The sequence below is a fragment of the Theropithecus gelada genome, chromosome 2 (genome assembly GCF_003255815.1).
Source record: "Theropithecus gelada isolate Dixy chromosome 2, Tgel_1.0, whole genome shotgun sequence".
In the NCBI taxonomy this organism is placed as follows: Eukaryota; Metazoa; Chordata; class Mammalia; order Primates; family Cercopithecidae; genus Theropithecus; species Theropithecus gelada.
In genome coordinates, this window is record NC_037669.1 from 183,286,593 (window position 1) to 183,306,055 (window position 19,463).

The window sequence follows — 19,463 nt, forward strand, 5'->3', positions numbered from 1 at the left end:
GTTCAGGGCTGGCATAGAGATGCCTTAATGTTAGATAGAAAAGAGAGACCTGACTGGTATCTTGTGTTGGCAATTGGTTTTTAAAAAGTGCCATCTTTCTCCAGGTACATTCAGCCCTTGGTGGGATGAAAGACTTGATAAGAGATTGGGCTGGATTTCTATCTCCACTTGCCCCCTCAGCTGACTACTCCGTTATTGTACACAACTATAGGCAGCATCCTAAGCCAGGTAGTTGAAGAATTGAAGAGAGAGAGAGAATGAGAGAAAGAGAGAGAGATCTCCCTATGTTTAGTCTTGAACTCCTTGGCTCAAGGGATCTGCCCACCTCAGCCTCCCAAAGTGCTGGGATTACAGGTGTGAGCCACTGCCTCCAGCCCTGGATTATATAAGTTTTCTTTTTTTTTTTTTTTTTTTTTTTTTGAGACGGAGTCTCGCTCTGTCGCCCAGGCTGGAGTGCAGTGGCGCGATCTCGGCTCACTGCAAGCTCCGCCTCCCGGGTTCACGCCATTCTCCTGCCTCAGCCTCCCGAGTAGCTGGGACTACAGGCGCCCACAACCGCGCCCGGCTAATTTTTTTTTTTTTGTATTTTTAGTAGAGACGGGGTTTCACCGTGGTCTCGATCTCCTGACCTTGTGATCCGCCCGCCTCGGCCTCCCAAAGTGCTGGGATTACAGGCGTGAGCCACCGCGCCCGGCCTATATAAGTTTTCTTTAAAAATTTTTGAGACAGTCTCACCCTGTTGCTCAGGCTGGAGTGCAGTGGCACTAACTTAGCTCACTGCAACCTCCACCTTTTGGATTCAAGTGATTCTCGTGCCTCAGCCACTCAATTACAGACACGTGCCGCCACACACGGCTAACTTTTGTATTTTTAGTGGAGACAGGGTTTTACCACGTTGTTCAGGCTGGTCTCAAACTCCTGACCTCAAGTGATTCTCCCGCCTCAGCCTCCTAAAGTGCTGGGATTACAGGCGTGAGCCACTGTGCCGGGCCTGGATATTTTATAAGGTCACTAGGAAAGGAAAAGACTTGGGTAGCAAATGAAAAAAGGGAGCTGCCAGAAGTGGGAAAGATCAGATAGTGGATGATAGTGTCATTTTGAAATCAGAAAATGCAGGCTGAGTACAGTAGTTCATGCCTATAATCCTTTGATAGGCCAAGGTGGGAGGAACACTTGAGCCCAGGAGTTTGAGACCAGTCTGGGCAACACACCTGAGACCCCCATCTCTACAAAAATAACAAATAAATAAAATAGAAAAAAAATCAGAAACTGCAGGTGTACTGGATGCTCTGGTATGCTACCTTTCAGGACTGACATATTCACTCCCCCAGCTGCTGGGACGGTTGCCAGTCAACAACTCCTGAACGAGTCCCTGTCCAGCAACTGTCTTCAGCCAACAAAACCACTTTATCAAAAATTGCATTCCTTTCGTGGAGGCAGTCCACCTCCAAGGGCTAGTCTAGGAGGATGCTATAGTTTGCATGTGGTTTGTTCCCGCCCAAACTCATGCTGAAGTTTAATGGCCAGTGTGGTAGTGTTGGAGGCGGGGCCTAGTGCGAGGTGTTTGGCTCCCTGGGGTGGATCCCTCATGAATAGATTGGTGTCATTCTCAAGGTAGTGAGTTCTTGTTCCTGGGAGACTGGATTCGTTCTCATGGAAATGGATTAGCTCCTGAGAAAGCAAGTTGTTATGAAGTGGGTCAGCCTCCTTGGTCCCCTCACTCAGCACATGCCGGCTCACCTTTCTGCTTCTCCTCCATGTTATGAGGCAACCTGAGGCCCTCACCAGAAGCTGAACAGCCTGGCACCATGCTCTTGGACTTTGTAGCTACCAGAATTGTGAGCTAAAGAAATCTCTGTTCTTAATAAATGACCCAGCCTAACAGTCTGTAATAGCGACAAAATGGACAAAGACAGAGGAGTATAAAGGTTTAGCCCTTGTCTTAAGGTGGCACCGTTCTTATGCGTTATTCCAGCTCCAGATCTTCACTGCACCTGCATCACAATACAACTTCTTCTGCCCAGTCCTGCCTCCCTCATCCCTCTCATGCATTGTTTCTTAGAGTACCACACCGTTAAAAGCCTGCAGGCAAATCGCAAAATCTGTTTCCTAAGGAATCCAATGCAGAAGTGGTCCTTGAAAAAGGCTCTAAGATGGGATTTGTGAGGCTGTATCCCCTCCCAACCTGTTGGCAAGGGAAACCCCATCACTGGTGGTGGTAGAGCCCCCATAGCCCCTGGCATCCTACGGCAATTGTTAAAACGTTCATCAGTGGCAAACTGGAAGGGGGTGCCAGTGGAAGGAAATGCATAGCAGATGTAATATCTCAGGGGTTGTAAGAAAGAGTAATTATAAGAACTTTGGAATTGGGTAGACATGGCTGGTGGGGATGTTATTAATTCCTTAAAGATAATGAAGGGTCGAGTGTCACCAATTGCCAATGAGACCAAGGATGAAAGCCAGAGGGTCTGGCAAGGAGTGGTGGCTTATACTTGTAATCCCAGCACTTTGGGAGGCTGAAGTGGGTGGATCACCTGAGGTCAGGAGTTTGAGACCACCCTGGCCAACCTGGTGAAACCTTGACTCTACTAAAAACACAAAAATTAGCCTGGTGTGGTAGCATGTGCCTGTAATCCCAGCTACTCAGGAGGCTGAGGCATGAGAATCACTAGAACCTGGGAGGCAGAGGATGCAGTGAGCCGAGATCACGCTATTGCACTCCAGCCTGGGCGACAAGAGCGAAACTGTCTCAAAAAAAAAAAAAAAGAAAAAGAAAAAGTCAGCATATAAACTTGGCAGCATATAAACTTATTAACATATCCTGCAACCAGAGGGGAAAACAATTTATGAGCCAGACCCCAAAAATCAATTATATTAGTGGCAAGGTTTGAGAGAAGGTTAAATTCTCAACTCCAGTAAATCTACCACACCAAGTTCAAGACCCTGATTGGGGGAGAAAAAAAAAACCTGAGATGCTGAGATTTGAAATGGGGCCAGCTGGGTCAATGCATTTGAAAATCTTAAATTTCCAGATTCCTCTGAATGCTGTTGATCTACAGAAGTAGCCCATTCCTCTCTGTTAAGTGCTGATGTTCCTCTCTTAAGGATATATGTACAAGCTTCTGCTTTGTAAGACAACACATATCTCCACTCATCTGCCATCTTTTCACCCTCTTCTCCACTCCACCACCACTGAAGGGGAGGTGATTACCCACAAGTGTGAACACCTGGAGGCAGGGACCACGGGAGCCACTCTAGAGTCCGCCTGGTGCAGAGTACATGGAGGATTCCTATGACCGGCTGACGGAGGAGAAAAAGGCTAAGCCTGGTTCATGGATGGATCCGTTGGTACGTAGGTATCAGACAAAAATGGGCAGCTGCTGTGCTACCAGCTTCACTTAAGGGTAGACCTCAGGGACAGCAGTGAAGGAATGTCCTCCTAATGGGCAGAGCATCACACAGTGCATCTATTCATACACTTTGTGAAGGCAGAGAAGGGGCCTGAGGCAAAGACATACAGAAGACTTATGGGCAGAGTGAGTAACTTGGCCAGTTGGTCAGGGACTTGAAAGGAGGAAGATTGGAAGATCAGGGATGAAGGTGTCTGGGAAAGAGGTGCGTGGCAAGTGTACTAAGGCAGTGGGAATGGAATGTGAACATCTTTGTAACATATGTTAACACCCAGCAGACAGCATTTCCTATGAAGGAGACACTCATCAAGCAATGAAACAGAATGACTTTTCCAGTTATTCTCAGCCACCTTCTTCCCTCAGCTGCCCTAGTGTTGGCATAATAAGTTCATGAACACGGTAGTCATGGTGGCAAAGATGGACACTATACATGAATCCAACAGCATGAATTGTTATAGCTACTGCACTACTGATAGTCTAACCTGACAAAAGGTTAGACTGTATATGTTAGAACTTTCACTGCTAGCCAGGCACGGTGGCTCATACCTGCAATCCCAGAACTCTGAGAGGCCGAGGTGGGTGGATCACTTGAGGTCAGGAGTTTGAGACCAGCCTGGCCAACATGGTGAAACCCCGTCTCTACTAAAAATACAAAAATATGGTCAGGTGCAATGGTTCACGCCTGTAATCCCAGCACTTTGGAAGGCTGAGGTGGGTGAATCACCTGAGGTTGGGTGTTCGAGACCAGCCTGACCAACATAGAGAAACCCCTTCCCTACTAAAATTACAAAATTAGCCGAGTATGGTGGCAGACCTCTGTAATCCCCGCTACTCGGGAGGCTGAGGCAGGAGAATCGCTTGAACCTGGGAAGCAAAGGTTGCAGTGAGCTGAGATCGTGTCATTGCACTCCAGCCTGGGCAACAAGAGTGAAACTCCGTCTCAAAAAAGAAAAAAAGAAAAAAAAAATTAGCTGGGCATGGTAGCACATGCCTGTAATCCCAGCCACTGGGGAAGCTGAGGCAAGAGAATTACCTGAACCCAGGAGACGGACGTCACAGTGAGCCGAGATCACGCCACTGAACTCTAGCCTGGGTGACAGAGAATCTCAAAAAAAAAAACCAAAAAACTTTCACTGCTGAAAATTGTAACATATACAGAAGCCAGTGATGAGCACTCCTCTCCCTCTGTGGCATCACCCTTCAACGAGATCAACCAACCTTTTCCACAGAGAAAGAAAAATTTAGTTGTTTCCTCCGAAAACAAAATTCTGCTCTCCAGATTGTTTTAAAAAATCCTCACTTCCTAGTGTTTCTCAAATAATGGTTTAGGGCCACCACAACAGAACACTTCCGGGGCTTGTTACAAGTGCAGATTTCCAGTTCCCGCCTAGACAAAATGAATCAGAATCTGATCTCTTATAGCAGCACAAAATGGACTAAGAGAGTGGCCTTTCACAACGCTATTCAATATTCTAACTAAATTTCTCCCAGAAAACAATTCGGTTGTTACGAGATAGAAAATGAAAATATAAGTTAGGTGTAGGCAAATGGAAAAATCACCTTACATATCAGTAGGTGTGTTGAAAAATCACCTTATCATATCAGTAGGTGTGTTGAAAAATCACCTTACCATATCAGTAGGTGATATGCTTGCATTGCCATAAAGAAATAGCTGAGATGGAGTAATTTATAAAGAAAAGAGGTGAACTGGCTCACAGTTCTGCAGGCTATACAGGAAGCATGGCACCAGGATTTGTTTCACTTCTGGGGAAGCCTCAGGGAGCTTTTTACTCATGGCAGAAGGCAAAGGGAAAGCTGGCATCTCACGTGGTGAAAGCAGCAGCAAGGGGGTTGGGTTGGGGTGGGGGAGGTGCCACACAACTAGATTTTATGAGAACTCACTCGCTATTGTGAAGACAGCACCAAGCCAGGAGGAATCTGCCCCCATGACCCAGACACTTCCGGCCTGGCCCCACCTCCGACGCTGGGGATTACATTTCAACATCAGATGTGGGCAGGGACCAATGTCCAAACTGTATCAGTTGCACAAATCCACTGTTCCGTTACCAACACAGAACCTCATTTACAGGGTCCCATGTGAGCCTGGCATTGTGCTCTAGGTTGTGGGTAGAAATCAACAGCATGACGTTTAGATGAAGAGGAAAATAAAAATCGATACATGGTAGTCCCCCATTATCTGTGGGGGATGTGTTCCAAGACCCTCAGTGGATGCTGAAACCATGGCTAGTACTGAACGCTGCATATGCTATGTTGTTTCCTATACATACATACCTCTGATAAAGTGTAATTTAGATATTAGGCACAGTAACAGATTAACAACAACAATAAAACAGAACAATCATAACAACATCCTGTAATAAAAGTTCTGTGAATGTGGCCTCTCTCTCAAAATATCTTTACTGTACTGTCCAGTTAATATTTTTTGTTTGTTTGTTTTGAGATGGAGTTTCGCTCTGTTGCCCAGGCTGGAGTGCAATGGCACGACCTTGGCTCACTGCAACCTCTACCTCCTGGTTTCAAGAAATTCTCCTGCCTCAGCCTCCCTAGAAGCTGGAATTACAGGTGTGCACTATCACACCAGGCTAATTTTTGTATTTTTAGTAGAAATGGGGTTTCACCATGTTGGCCAGGCTGGTCTTGAACTCCTGACCTCAGATGATCCACCCGCTTCGGCCTCCCAAAGTGCTGGAATTACAGGCATGAGCCACTGCCTGTAATTTAATATTTTTGAACTGCAGTTCACTGAGGGTAATTAAATCTGCAGAAAGTGAACTGCGGATAAGAGGGGGCTACTGCACATAAATCATTGTAACTAAAAGGCCCAGAGGTATTGTCCCAGTCCCTTTCTTTTACAGAAGTGCAGACAGGGCATCAACTTCATACAACTTGTTGACAGCAGAGCTGAGTCTCCTGTGCCTGGTGCACTAGCAGGGTCTGATGATTTGTCATGGTGAGTGATGCAAACAGCGAGGGCCCTAAGAATTCAGCCAGGATCCACAGTGGATGGTGAGGGAGCAGGAGCCAGTGCCTAAAAGGGGATGAGACTCTAGGAGCAGAATGCAGACTCAGGGGTATCCAGACAATGGTGGGAGGGTGGTGTCCAAGATTCCAAGATCAGAAATACTGGGAATAGCAGTACCTCACATCTGTCTAGCACTTTACAAAGCTCTAACATATAAATATTATCACCTCAGTTCATTCTTACACCACCCTACAATGCCTATTAACCTTTGGGAATTGTTAAGCATAATAATCCTATCACTGGGCAAAGCATACAGGGACCTCAGGGCCATGGGTGAGAAGAAGGACACTGGGAGCCAATGAGGGGTGTAGAGAGAGGGCCTCTCGGAGACAACCAGGCTGAAGAGGACATTGTACCAGGTGTATGGAGTCAGCTAGGGCTTGGGCAGGGAAGAGAAGAGTGTCACTGATGGGTGAGACACAGCAGCACAAGAAGTCGAGGAGAGAGGCAGGCACTGAGGTTTGGGACAAGCTCCTCAGCTGTGGCATGACTACCTGTGATCAGGAGGTGCAGGGAGACTGCAGGGAAAGGTCAGGCCCCACCCAGAAGAGTGCAGGGGCAGGCAGCAGAGAGGGTGGGAAACAAGGCAAAGCCCCAGTCCTGGCAGAAATCAAGGCCACTGTCCCATCCTAGCAACTGGGCAACACATACCAGTCACATCGGTAGTAAAAGGTGGGCCCAGGAACCTTGAAAATCACAGAGCTGCCTCGAAATGAGCACATTCAGTGATGATCTGGAGCCCAGTCTGGGAGAGTCAGGGATAGGGTGGATGGAAATAAGACTGGGGGCAGGTAGGCCTCAAATATTGGGCTGAAGGGTTTGGCTTTTGTGCTGTTGCAGGCAATGCGGAGCCCCTGGAGGCTGAGCTCACACATGGCTTTCTTTGTAGACCTGAGACAACACACGAAAACGCGAGCAAAGAATATGATCACTGTCCTGGGGATGTGTGAGTTTTCCTCCACAAACTTACATGGTTTGGGCTCATCTCTGTTCCCTTTGCAACAGAGAAGATTGGAGAATTTGGTGGGCATACTGATACTGCCTAACTCAATATTAACAGAACTGGCTGTTAAAACTTGGTTGGCCCCTAATCAAGGCATGCAGGGAACTCACCAGGATGGGCTGGAGAAGTGGGAGAGGATGCCAGAACCAAGTGAGCCAGGGACTGAAGCAACTTTTTCTGAATGTATGAAAGAGAAAAGAAGACCAAATATATACATGTAAATACGTGGTAACAGCATTTTATGTGTGGTGGCCTAATTCCTTTAATACTTGCTTACTCAAATAGGTGTATATATAAAGTAAGTTAAAATTGTTTTCCATTTCAGTGCTGATTTTTTCCTTTCAACCTGAAATAAGTCTTTGTGTGAAACATGCAAAAATTGCTGGCTTGGGTAGACAGTACACACACACACACACACACACACACACACACATTTTAGAGACAGGGTCTTACTCTGTTGCCCAGTGCAGTGATACAATCATAGCGTATTACAGCCTCGAACTCCTGAGCTCAGGCAACCCTCCTGCCTCAGCAAAATGTTTTGAGAGTTCAAGCAGATTACTGATTTTCTAAGCTTACTACAAGGTATTTTTAAATTTTTTTTAATTTAAGTTTTTTTCTTTTTGAGAAACGGTCTCACTCTGACACCCAGGCTGGAGTGCAGTGGCGCAATCTTGGGTCACTGCAAGCTCAGCCTCACTGCAAGCTCAGCCTCCCAGTTTCACGCCATTCTCCTTCCTCAGCCTCCCGAGTAGCTGGGACTACAGGCACCCGCCACCACGCCCAGCTAATTTTTTGTATTTTTTAGAAGAGACGGGGTTTCACTGTGTTAGCCAGGATGGTCTCGTTCTCCTGACCTCCTGATCCGCCCGCCTGGGCCTCCCAAAGTGCTGGGATTACAGGCATGAGCCACCGCGTGGACCACGAAGTTTCCTTAAGGCAACTCCAGCTCTTTCAGTCAAAATGAAATGGTCCTGACATTTGCATACGCAATGTTTACCTTTCTTTTTCATTAAACGAGAGAGGGAACCAAAACAAAAATACAGTTTGACCATTTAAAATGTTGGGAGAAGAGCTGCTGCCTTGCTAGCACTATCTAGAGTGGCTCCATTCTGCCATCTAGTGGAAGGGAAAAGACAAATTTAGACCAAAATACTTCCATCTTTAATTTACAAAAAAGTGTGTTCTTTTGTTTTTTGTGTTTTAAAGTTGGGGTCTTGCTCTGTTACCTAGGCTGGAGTGCAAGCAGTGTGGTCATAGCTCAACAGCCTGGAGCTCCTGGGCTGAAGTGATCCTCCCACTTCAACCTTCCAGTCACTGGGATTACAGGCATGAACCGCAGCAGCAGGCTGTGTTTTCTGATTAGCATAATTTAAATTATCTACTACATTTGCTTGTTAATAGATTCACTTTGTAAAGAAAAAAACCACACAGTATTCTAAACACTAAGCACTAAAACTAAATTTTCCAAAATATTTATATTTATAAACTATGAATTTCAAAGATCTGCAGAGGAAAGAGAGAACGTTCTTGAGTTCTTATTCTCATAATTTTCCTGCCCCTCCCTTTCCCGCTTATATTATCCATTTCTCCACATACTCTTTATGCTTATTTTGGCACATAGCCTGGGAGTAGCCCAAAGTCCCTGAGGATCATGTCTTTCCCAAAATACTGAGCAAAATCAGTGGAGGAATAAGATCATTCCATTCATTTTTCAAAAACATACACTCACTTGAAATGTTGATGTATCCAGGTGCGGTGGCTCAAGCCTGTAATCCCAGCACTTTGGGAGGCTGAGGCAGGTGGATCACAAGGTCAAGAGATTGAGACTATCCTGGCTAACATGGTGAAACCCTGTCTCTACTAAAAATACAAAAATTAGCTGGGCATGGTGGTGCATGCCTGTAGTCCCAGCTACTCAGGAGGCTGAAGCAAGAGAATTGCTTGAACCGGGGAGGCGGAGGTTGCTGTGAGCTGAGAGATCGTGCCACTGCACTCCAGTCTGGTGACACAGTGAGACTTCGTCTCAAAAAAAAAGTTTATGTAACCAAGGCATTTGTTAAGGCCTGTGTGCTTGAATTCATTTTTTGCTGGTGTATGTATGCATGTGTTTCCTTTGTTTTGATTTCCGTGGACATTATCTAGGTATTTGTGATGATTTCCATTGTCTAGGATGAAGACATTGGCAGCCAAAACTCCCTGAAAAGTTAATAACAGCAGCATACCTGAAGTGACTGGTTTTATTCTGAGGCTGTTACTCTTTTTTTGAAACAGAGTCTTGCTCTGTCACCCAGGCTGAGTGTGATGACATGATTTTGGCTCACTGCAGCCTCGACGTCCCAGGCTCAAGCAATCCTCCTGGCTCGGGCTCCCAATGTGCTAGGATTACAGCATGGGCCACCATACCCAGCTAATTTTTAAAGTTTTTTTAGACACGGGGTCTCCCTATGTTACCCAGGCTGGTCTCAAACTCCTGGGCTCAAGAGATCCTCTTGCCTTGACCTCCCAAAGTGTTAGGATTACAGGTGTGAGCCAACATACCTGGCTGGTTATTACTCTTATTACTAGCAAATGTTATTTATTGAGCTTCTATGGTGTACCAGACCTGGTGTTTTTTTTTTTTTTTTTTTTTCCCCCAAGATGGAGTCTCGCTCTATCTCCCAGACTGGAGTGCAACGGCACGATCTCGGCTCATTGCAACCTCCACCTCCCAGGTTCAAGCGATTCTCCTGTCTCAGCTTCCCAAGTAGCTAGATTTATAGGTTCCCACCACTGCGCCCAGCTAATTTTTGTATTTTTTTAGTAGACACAGGGTTTCACCATGTTGGCCAGGCTGGTCTTGAACTCCTAACCTCTGGTGATCCATTTGCCTCAGCCTCCCAAGGCTGGGATTACAGGCGTGAGCCACCCTGCCCGGGCCAGACCCTGTTCTTGGTGTACATTTTGCTAATCCTTCCACCAAATCTCCAAAGTAGATATCATTGTCTTCACTTTAGATTTAAAAAAACAGATGCTTATGACCACCTACTAGCAAATCTTGATGCACCAGGGCCTGGTGGGGATAATCATTGACTGTCTGGCTGACCATTATGAGTCACAATTTCCATTCCTGCAAAATGGAGAATTTTTTGACTTAGGGGTGGGGTGTTCGCTAAGCTTTCTGCCTGATTCTAATTCTTCTGCTAGAAGCTGTGGGTTTACAGAGGTGGAAAAGATAGTCCTTCCACCAAACATATATTCTATTATATATATCTTATCTATATATATTATATATTCTATTATATATCCCTTCCACCAAAAATACGTTCTTTTACATTAATAGAATATAAATCCAGGGTCCAATGGAAAAGACTTAAGGGCAGACACGGAATGGGATGTAGTTTATGTTAGGAGAAGCCTGAAGGGACATCATGGCAGGCATTTGTGTGACCTCCCACAAAACACCCTCCTCCACTCTGTCCTCACTTTCTCTGTTCTTCCTTCCCTTTGTCCTTATTATTTCCTTTCTGCTTCTCTTTCTTTTCTGTCTTCCTCTGTCCTGCCCCAGAATGATGCCTTTCTAATTGTGGGTTATAACATACTATTAGTAGGTCATAAAATCAATTCAGTGGATGTAGATGAGCATTTTAAAAAGTGAATAGAATATAAACTCATTAAAAGGCATCACTCATACTCAGGATAATACTGTTGTGTAAAAGTTGTTTTAATATGTGTGTCAGCATGTGTACACTGTGTCAAGATGTAACACTTATAACCTATTTCAAGACCCTGCTGTAGACTAAACAAGGACCCCCATGGTGCTCCAGGCATCCCCACCCTCACCTGTGGCACCAGGAGCTACTGCTGTCACTGGCCCAGCTGGGTCCTGTGTCTTTCTCTGTGTTGTCAGGGCCTGTGCTGACAGTCCACCCACAGGGAGTTGGAATCTGGGGCTTGACAGTGCTGGGAGAATCCTTCAGGCTCAGGCAAATCCTCACCTGGAGGCGGGGAATGGACTAGATGACCCCTGACAGTCCAGTTCAGCATGTGAGAGCTCCTCTGGGTCCAGCCCTGTGCCACTTTCCCGCGCTTCCCTGCAGGGCCCTGGGGAGAGCAGAGAAAGCAGCTGCCGGCTCCAGGCAGTCATTTTACCCCAGGTGCCACTTACCCTGCAGAGGGGCTGGAACCACATAATCATTTTACCCCAGGAGCAACTTACCCTACAGAGTGGCTGGAACTTCTTAGGTTTTTCGGTTCCTGTGTTACCTCCCAGCCCTTCCCACCACATGTTGTGGGTGTCCACGGCTGACGAAGGCCCCTGAGCCAGGCCAAACCCCCGCCTCCCAGTGGGTGGCTCTGTGGTCCCTGGCAGCCCCAGCATCATCCGGGGCACAGAGGCCATGGACACTCAGGAGATGGTCAAGGACGCAGCTCCTTCCGTTCCTCCCTCAAGGAGCTTTCAACTAGATGGTCATTCTTCTGTCCTCACTGTTTGCTCCTGGCATAAAGGGACCCCAGGGCTGGATAACTTCCCTAAAGAGGAATCTCTTGGGGTCCCGCAGACGCTCCCAAGCCCTGTCTGGAGGATGAAGGTGGGGGGCACATCGCTGACGCAGTTTCTCCTCTGCCCTCCACCCCTTGCCCCTCCTGAGTTCCTGGACTAGGAACTCAGCCAGGACTTGCTTCAACCTGAGAGGATGGTGTCCAGCCCCCTTGGAGCCTGCCAGCGTCCGGCAGGATTTCAGAGGGACCTCCAGGGAGGCGCTGCCCAATTGCCCCCCGTGTTGCTCACACAGCCCCCACTGATCTACTCTGGGGAGGGCTCGGGGCCCAGAACGCGGCTTCTAGGGGGGCCTGGGGCAGCAGGCCGGGAGATATCACTTGTTCACCGCCTGCTCACCCAGATAACTGCAGCTTCCTCCACTGCCGCCTATCACCCTCCAGCCATGCCTCTGTCCAGAATGCCCTCCCTCTCCAGTCCTGCCCGCCCCTCAAGGCCTGCCCAAATCTCCCTGAATTCTCGCCTGAGCAGACACTCTCCTGCACGATTCCCGCCGCATGGATGACTCAGTTGAGCCTCAGTCTGGGGGTGCCCTGTGCTGGCACCTTTATGCAGATGCTCGGCTCCCTACCCTGGCCTGTGAGCCGTGTAGTGCAGAAACTGCATCTCACTCAGAGCGAGAGTAAAGAGCAGGGGTGCTGGAGAAGCCAGCTGCCCTGCCACAGGCCAAGAGGACTTGGTCAAGTGACCATTGCTGTCTGTTTCCCCAACTGTAAAGGGGGCTGAGACCCTTACAGGCTTGTGAGGCTTAAAGTCTGACAAACGCCTACCACCCACCAGGCACAGGGCAGTCGCTGAGTATTTGGCGGTGGCCGCTGTTCCCCACAGTCTCCAACATCGCCCGGGGATGTAACAGGTGCACCACGGACAAGACTGATGGGTTTATCAGTTCACTGGGGAGAGAGGCAGGATGGATGCACTTGCTTGTTCCTCTGATTTTCCCTTATGCGGAGCAGTGACACTTGGCAAAGGCTGCCAAGGAGATGGGAAATTGACATTAATTACGGGAAAGTGAAGCAAGAAGAGGAAGAGGGTGAGAAAGAGACAGGGGAGGAAGAAAGGAAGGAGGCATGGTTAGAAGACTGGCAAGCAATAAAGACGACTGTTTTCTTGGAGGAACAAGGACGTAGGGCCATGAACAGCAAGTGGACGCTTCTTCTCAGTGAATTATGGCATTTCAGCGCTGGAATAAGCCTGAAAATCACAGATCCCCTTCACAGACCAGGGACGTACAGGCCCTGGGAGAGCAGGAGTTAGAGAGGACCGTGCCTGCAACAGGCACTGCCTGCTACACCCTGCCACGGGCAGAGGGGCTGTGCTCCCACCCCACAGAGGCCCCATCCTTCCCTTTCTCTCCCCAGGGCTGCTCCAGCAGGGAGTTTAGCTCCATGGACACCTTTGAAGGTTATGAGGGTGCAGAAGACATGGAAAAGGTGAGCAGCGCTCTGAATGTAATTTCTTTCTTGTTTCTTTCATCTTCTTCCTCCTTCCTACTCATCATCTCCTCCTGCCTCCTGTCCCTCTCCCCCAACCCCTCTCCCCCTCCTCAGGATTCTCCCCCAGAAGGACCTGGCTAAGCCAGGGAGCCGAGGTCACAAGTCCTCAAAGTGGCTCTGACCCTGCTAGCCCGGCGTGTCCCCACGTGGCTGTCTCCTTGGCGGTGCGCTGGTGTCCGGTCATAACTGGGGTTCCCGCCTGGAGCCCCGTGGCGCAGGTGGGAGGGTTGGGGGGGGGGCTGCAGCCTGCCAGCGGGAGTCACCACCTTGCCCGGCCTGGCCACAGCCTCCAGCAGTAACTCTGAGGGTGCCCCCGTCCCCTCCCTTCCAGCTCGCGGGGCCTTTTCCAGTCTGATGACGGTCACGAAACCTGTTCCTCCAAATCCGCTTTCCTGGAGAGGGGAGAAAGAACGCGGGGAGAAAAAGAAGAACGCGATGAGGAGGAAACGTGAGTGTGAGCGAGGAAAGACTAAGCGCCTCTGTGGGCCACCGCGTCTCTGACCTTCCTCGCGGAACTGCAGGACGACCGGCAGCACCGAGAAGGAGCGCGCTGGGGCGTCCACGGGCCGGCTGGCTCCTGCTGGGGCGACGGCTGGTTTCCAGGCGAGGGCGCTGCGCCCGAGGACCTCCGCCCCGGAGAGCTGACCTCCTTGCGGACGCCCCCGCTCCTCGGCTCCAGAGCGCCCGCATTCCCGGGAGAGGCGGTGTGGGGGCCCGGGGCCTGCCCAGCTACGCATAAAGCAGCCGGCGCCGCGGCGGTGGCAGAAAGGGGACGCCCAGGGCCACCTCCCGGGAGCCCGAGCGGTGCGCCGGGTGCTCGTCTAGCTCCGGCCTGCGGAGCCCACTCTTCCCCCGCCCACCCGCCAGCGAAGGACCTCGCGGGACCGGGACCCCCAGTGCGCCTGCGCGAGCGCGGCGGGCGGAGGCAGACGCTCGCGGAGGCCACGCCTCCTAGGGCTCGGCCGAGCCTAGGAGGAGCCGGAGCTGGCTCGGGGCTGCTCCCACCCGCCAGCGCCGGGGCCCAGCCTCGCAGTGGACCGGGTGCGCAAGCCACCTAGCACCTGACAGGTTAATTCAAAGGGGGTAGTTCCAAGGTAACTGCTGAGAGATTTACGTTTAGATTTGTTAGTTTAAAAATTAGTTTTCCAGTTGTTTATTTTTTTGAGACAGTCTCTACCTGTCGCCCAGGCTGGAGTGCCCTGGCATGATCTTGGTTCACTGCAACCTCCTCCTCACATGTTCACGCAATTCTCCTGCCTCAGCCTCCCGAGAAGCTGGGATTACAGGCATGTGCCACCACGCCCGGCTGATTTTTGTATTTTTAGTAGAGTCAGGGTTTCACCATGTTGACCAGGCTGGTCTCGAACTACTGACCTCAGGTAATCCGCCCGTCTCGGCTTCCCAAAGTGCTGTGATTACAGGTGTGAGCCACCGGGACCTGCCGATTTTCAGAAATTTTCGTCAGAGGTTTGCACCTATTTAGTTTTTTATTTATTTTCAGACTTGTCAGGTTTCCTTTTTTTTTTTTTTAAGTTGCAAATTAACTTTTCTGATTTTAATTTTTACTTATGTAGTTTTAAGGTGTATTTACTTTCAGAATTTCTTAGGTTTAACATTGCTGTCAGTCAGGGTCCAATGTCAGGGTCCAATTACTGAAATGGACTCCACACCAATTATTTTAACAGAAATTTAATGTAAGGAATTGTTACCCAACTATTGGAAAACCAAAAAGGCAAAAGAAAAAAAAAGAAAAAGAGAAAAAAGAAAAAAGAAAAGGATGATGTTGAGATATCATGAAGATTTCAACTGCTAGAAGCAGCTACTACCTGAAGAGCTAAGGGAACAAGAAGAAGTTGAAATGATCAAAACTCAGAAGTCTGAAGATGGCCCAGGGCTGGGGGTTGTTCTCTGAGGAGGAGACACTGCTCAGAGCCCGGGTCTGGGAGCTGGATGCAGAACTCGGACGGGAACATGCCCAGCCCATGCTGGTGTCTCTGAATGGCCATCGTCAGGCTGGTTATGGAAGTGCTGGGAAAAGGCAAGCTGGAACCAACTGCTGCTACTGACACCAACTGTCATTCTCAGGCTGGAGACCCATTGCTAAAAGAATGCTGACAGGAGCCCAGGAGCACAAGAAGGATCCCATTGTGACCCTGCACCACAGAGCAGGGGCAGGGGTGGGGGGTAGGGGGTGTAAAAGCTGAGGACCATGGCTTAACTATCCAGCACACTTAGCTTTGGAGTTACTTAGAGCTCCGTTAGGATTCAGTTAGTTTTGGAATTGTTAGGGGTGATTTGATTTCACTTTTTCACTACATGCGGGATCTGGCGGAGCCTTCAGTCTCCTGGTCTTGTTTCTGGAATGGAGTGGGTCACGAACACCCCATAGGAGTCTGTCCCAGGAAACTTAAGACGATCACTTTAGAATTCAAGAAAACTAAAATAATGTGTTTCACTTGGTTCATAAAGAAGCCCTTTGACAAAGTGGCCAAAAAGGGGCAGAGCCTAAGGGACAGACTCTTAGGGAGGGGCCCTTGGAACAGTGTCCTGCAGAGTGTTCCTCTTTCAAATTCTTTAGAATTTTATGCTGTTTTGTGGGGCCACCCTCTCCCACTCCCTTTCCTAACAACAGTGACTTTCTTGCTTTGAAGTTGTAGACTGTTTTTTAACTGTTTGCACAATAAAATAAAGTTCCTCCCAATAAGAGACAGACTCTCAGGGAAGGGTCCTTGGAACAGTGTCCTGCAGAGTGTTCCTCTTTCAAATTCTTTAGAACTTTACGCTGTTTTGTGGGGCCACCCTCTCCCACTGCCCTTCCTAACTACACAGTGCCTTTCTTGTTTTGAAGCTGTAGATTGTTTGTGCAATAAAACAAAGTTCCTCCCAAATCAATAATGTGTAATCTTAGGTTCTTCTACCTGCATTATCCTTCAGCCCACATTGTTCCATTTGACCATCAGAACATTTACATATGTATGTACGTATGTATGTATGTATGTATGCACTCCCTTTATTCAATACCTATTTCCTGAGCACTCCCCTGCCCTGAGGATGGGTCTGGCACCAGGTAGAGACCAGGGAGGTATGAAGATGACTGAAGCATTCAGTCCAGTGGGGGAGGCAGATGTGGAAACAGAATCACAACACAATGTGGCAAATTCTCTGGGAGCACAAAACACCGTCACTGACTCTTCCTGATACAGTCAGAAAGGGGTGACACTGGAACTGGGTCTTACAGGCAAGTGTCTTCTCCCGGTGGAGAAGGAGAAGGGCACCCTGGCAGAGGGAATAGCATGAGCTCAGGTACAGGGGCACAGAGGAGCTGTGCATGGCAGGTGGGACGAGTTGATGGGGACTGCTGGGTCACAGGGTTCAGATAGGCACTAAGCTTAAGGGCTGACCCTGTTGCTTGATAGATCTTGCCTCATTTGTTCCTGCAGCAAGTCTGCAAGATAGTAGGGAGCAACCTCAGGAGTCCCATGCTTCTCCTAACACAGTTTACATTTCTGGGTATCTTAAGCGCCTTCCCAACTTTCTCCTTCTCCCATCCTTATTTTCATTTGTCTATTGAAGATGAGTTCCTCCTTCCTTCCTTTTGATTCCTGCTTCTTAAACATATGTAGAGATGGAGGAGGGTTGAGACCAGCAAGGTGTGAGGCACAGGAGACTTTAGCTGAAAAGGGAGGTGGAGAAGAGCAGAGGAGAGGAGACCTGCTTGTGGGAATGGTGTGCAGAAGTTCTTCAGACCAACACGGTGGGGAGTGGGCTGCGGACATCACCAACCATGACTGCCTCCAACTGTATTCAGCAACCATTGTAAGGTCATGAGGATGCCTTTCCCAAAGGGGGAAACTGCTTTAGATCCATCCCAGGCTTGTGAATGTAACAGACTGGAATTTTTAAAAGCACACAGAGCCCTTCGCTGCACTAACAACAATGGACATGTCTACCAAGTAAACACACACACACACACACACACACACACACACACACACACACGGTCCTACACAATCCGCGGTGGTATGTTTTCACACTTTTTATAATACACATCTATGCATTCAGTCTTGTGTGTGTGTGTGTGTGTGTGAGACTAAACACACTGAATGCATTACAATGCATTAAAAAGTTTTCCAGCAGACTTCTCTGTTTTGGCCTCTGCTATGGTCTGAATGTTTATGTTCCCCCCAAATTAACTTGTTGAAATCCTAACCCTCCCGGTGATGATGGTGTTAGAAGGTGGGGACATAGGGAGGTGATCAGGTCATGAAGGCAGAGATTTCATGAATGGGATTATTATCCTTATAAAGGGGGCCTGAGAGAGAGACTCCCTTGCCCCTTCCACTGTGTAAGGACACAGTGAGAAGGCACCACCTATGGACCAGAAAAAAGGCCCTTGCTAGATGCAAATCTCCTGGTGTCTTGATCTTGGACTTCCCAGCCTCCAGAACTGTAAGCAATAAGTTTCTGGGGTTTTTTTGTTTTTTTTTTTTCTTTTTCTGAGACTGAGTCTCACTTTATCGCCCAGGCTGGAGTGCAGTGGTGCAATCTCGGCTCACTGCAACCTCTGCCTCCCAGGTTCAAGTGATTCTCGTGCCTCAGCCTCCCAGTTAGCTGGGATTACAGGTGCACGCTACCACGCCTGGCTAATTTTTGTATTTTTAGTAAAGACAAGGTTTCACCATGTTGGCCAGGCTGGTCTTGAACTCCTGACCTCAAGTGGTCTGCCCACCTTGGCCTCCCAAAGTGCTGGGATTACCGGCGTGAGCCACTGTGCCTGGCCAGTTTCTGTTGTTTATAAACCACCCAGTTTATAGTATTTTCTTATAGCAGCTCAAATGGGCTACGACAGCATCTCTGATTATCCTATCACAATATATCCATTTCTCTATGATAATCTATTTCTGTGTGAGAATATGTAAGAATTTCAGATGTTTCATGCTGTAGCTCAACAGAGGAGTCTCCTGAGTTCTGGCCACTTGCCTCAGGAAGCACATCACTTGGATCCTGTCAAACACATTTGACCACTGAATAGCCAGCCACTCACTATGGAAACACAGCCCAAAGCATTCTCAACCTTTTGGACCTCAGCCCTTTTCTGGATCTATGAAAATGTCCATACTGGATGATGCTGGCAGAGTGTGAAGTGCCCAAACCTCCCATGCTTCATAGGATGAACCCTCTGCAAATCTTAGATGGCAGGTGGGTGACCAGAGGAGCCATTCCAATACCAGTCATTGCTGGATGTTTCTGGGGTGCTGTCCTCAGGTGCTATGGACCATATCTACTCTGTCTACTCTGTCTTTCCATTCCAGTCCAATGGATATTGTGTCTTCTTCTTCAGGCCCTTGTTCACTGTAGCTGCTCAGGAAATAGTTGCGAAATGAATTGTTGTAGTACATTCTTAAAACTCTTTGAAAGTGAGAAAAAAAAGAATGACTCTTCTGTGGGTAAAACTTTGGTCATCTTTCCACTTGTTTACAGGAGAAAGAACACAGAATAATGAGATTAAAGTCTCCAAAAACTTTTGGAAAAATTGTTCATGTCCTCTATAGTGTTATAATTTTGCTATTGTCCCCCAAAGGGGCTCAGGTACCATGCTTTGGATGGAATGGTGGGACTAAAGGCAGCTTTGATTCTGTACAATTTGGTGGTGTTCTGAATACAAGCTAAACACTAGCTGTGCATTATGCAATATTTAAAGGAAGTAGAAATCATCCAAATCAGCATTTCCAGAGTGTTTTTCAGACCAAGCAAGATAATGCAAGAGATCAGCAGTTTTCTCCCTCAAGTTGTTCTATAGGAAAAAAAAATTACCCAGGCTCAAAGAAATTCTACAGGAAGAAAGTCTGCATACTTATGATAACCACATCATTTCCCAAACTCTTTGAACCCAGAAATCACGGTGGAATGCCACATGGCATGTATGTTAGTAAGGTGCTACACCAGAGACTCAGCCATATAATGACTTAAA

The 19,463-nt window shown here is 48.1% G+C and overlaps 1 protein-coding gene across 1 annotated transcript; it reads right to left on the reverse strand.

The window, feature by feature from the left end:
* Positions 1 to 13,564: 13,564 nt before the first annotated feature.
* Positions 13,565 to 18,891, reverse strand: LOC112619432 (skin secretory protein xP2-like). Its single transcript, XM_025377393.1, has 3 exons — positions 18,787 to 18,891; positions 13,995 to 14,546; positions 13,565 to 13,884 (listed from the first exon to the last, which is right to left on the reverse strand). Exons 1-3 carry the CDS (start codon positions 18,889 to 18,891, stop codon positions 13,570 to 13,572), a joined length of 972 nt encoding a protein of 323 aa, XP_025233178.1. The 3' UTR covers positions 13,565 to 13,569.
* Positions 18,892 to 19,463: the final 572 nt, after the last annotated feature.

Excerpts from the sequence above, each read along its gene's own strand:
- LOC112619432 (XM_025377393.1), bottom strand. The coding sequence starts at position 18,891 with ATGTACTACAACAATTCATTTCGCAACTATTTCCTGAGCAGCTACAGT. Across the intron at positions 14,547-18,786 it reads GACTGGAATGGAAAGACAGA|GTGGCTTGCGCACCCGGTCC; the intron begins GTAGACAGAGTA and ends GTCAGGTGCTAG. Across the intron at positions 13,885-13,994 it reads CCTGCAGTTCCGCGAGGAAG|GAAAGCGGATTTGGAGGAAC; the intron begins GTCAGAGACGCG and ends TCCCCTCTCCAG.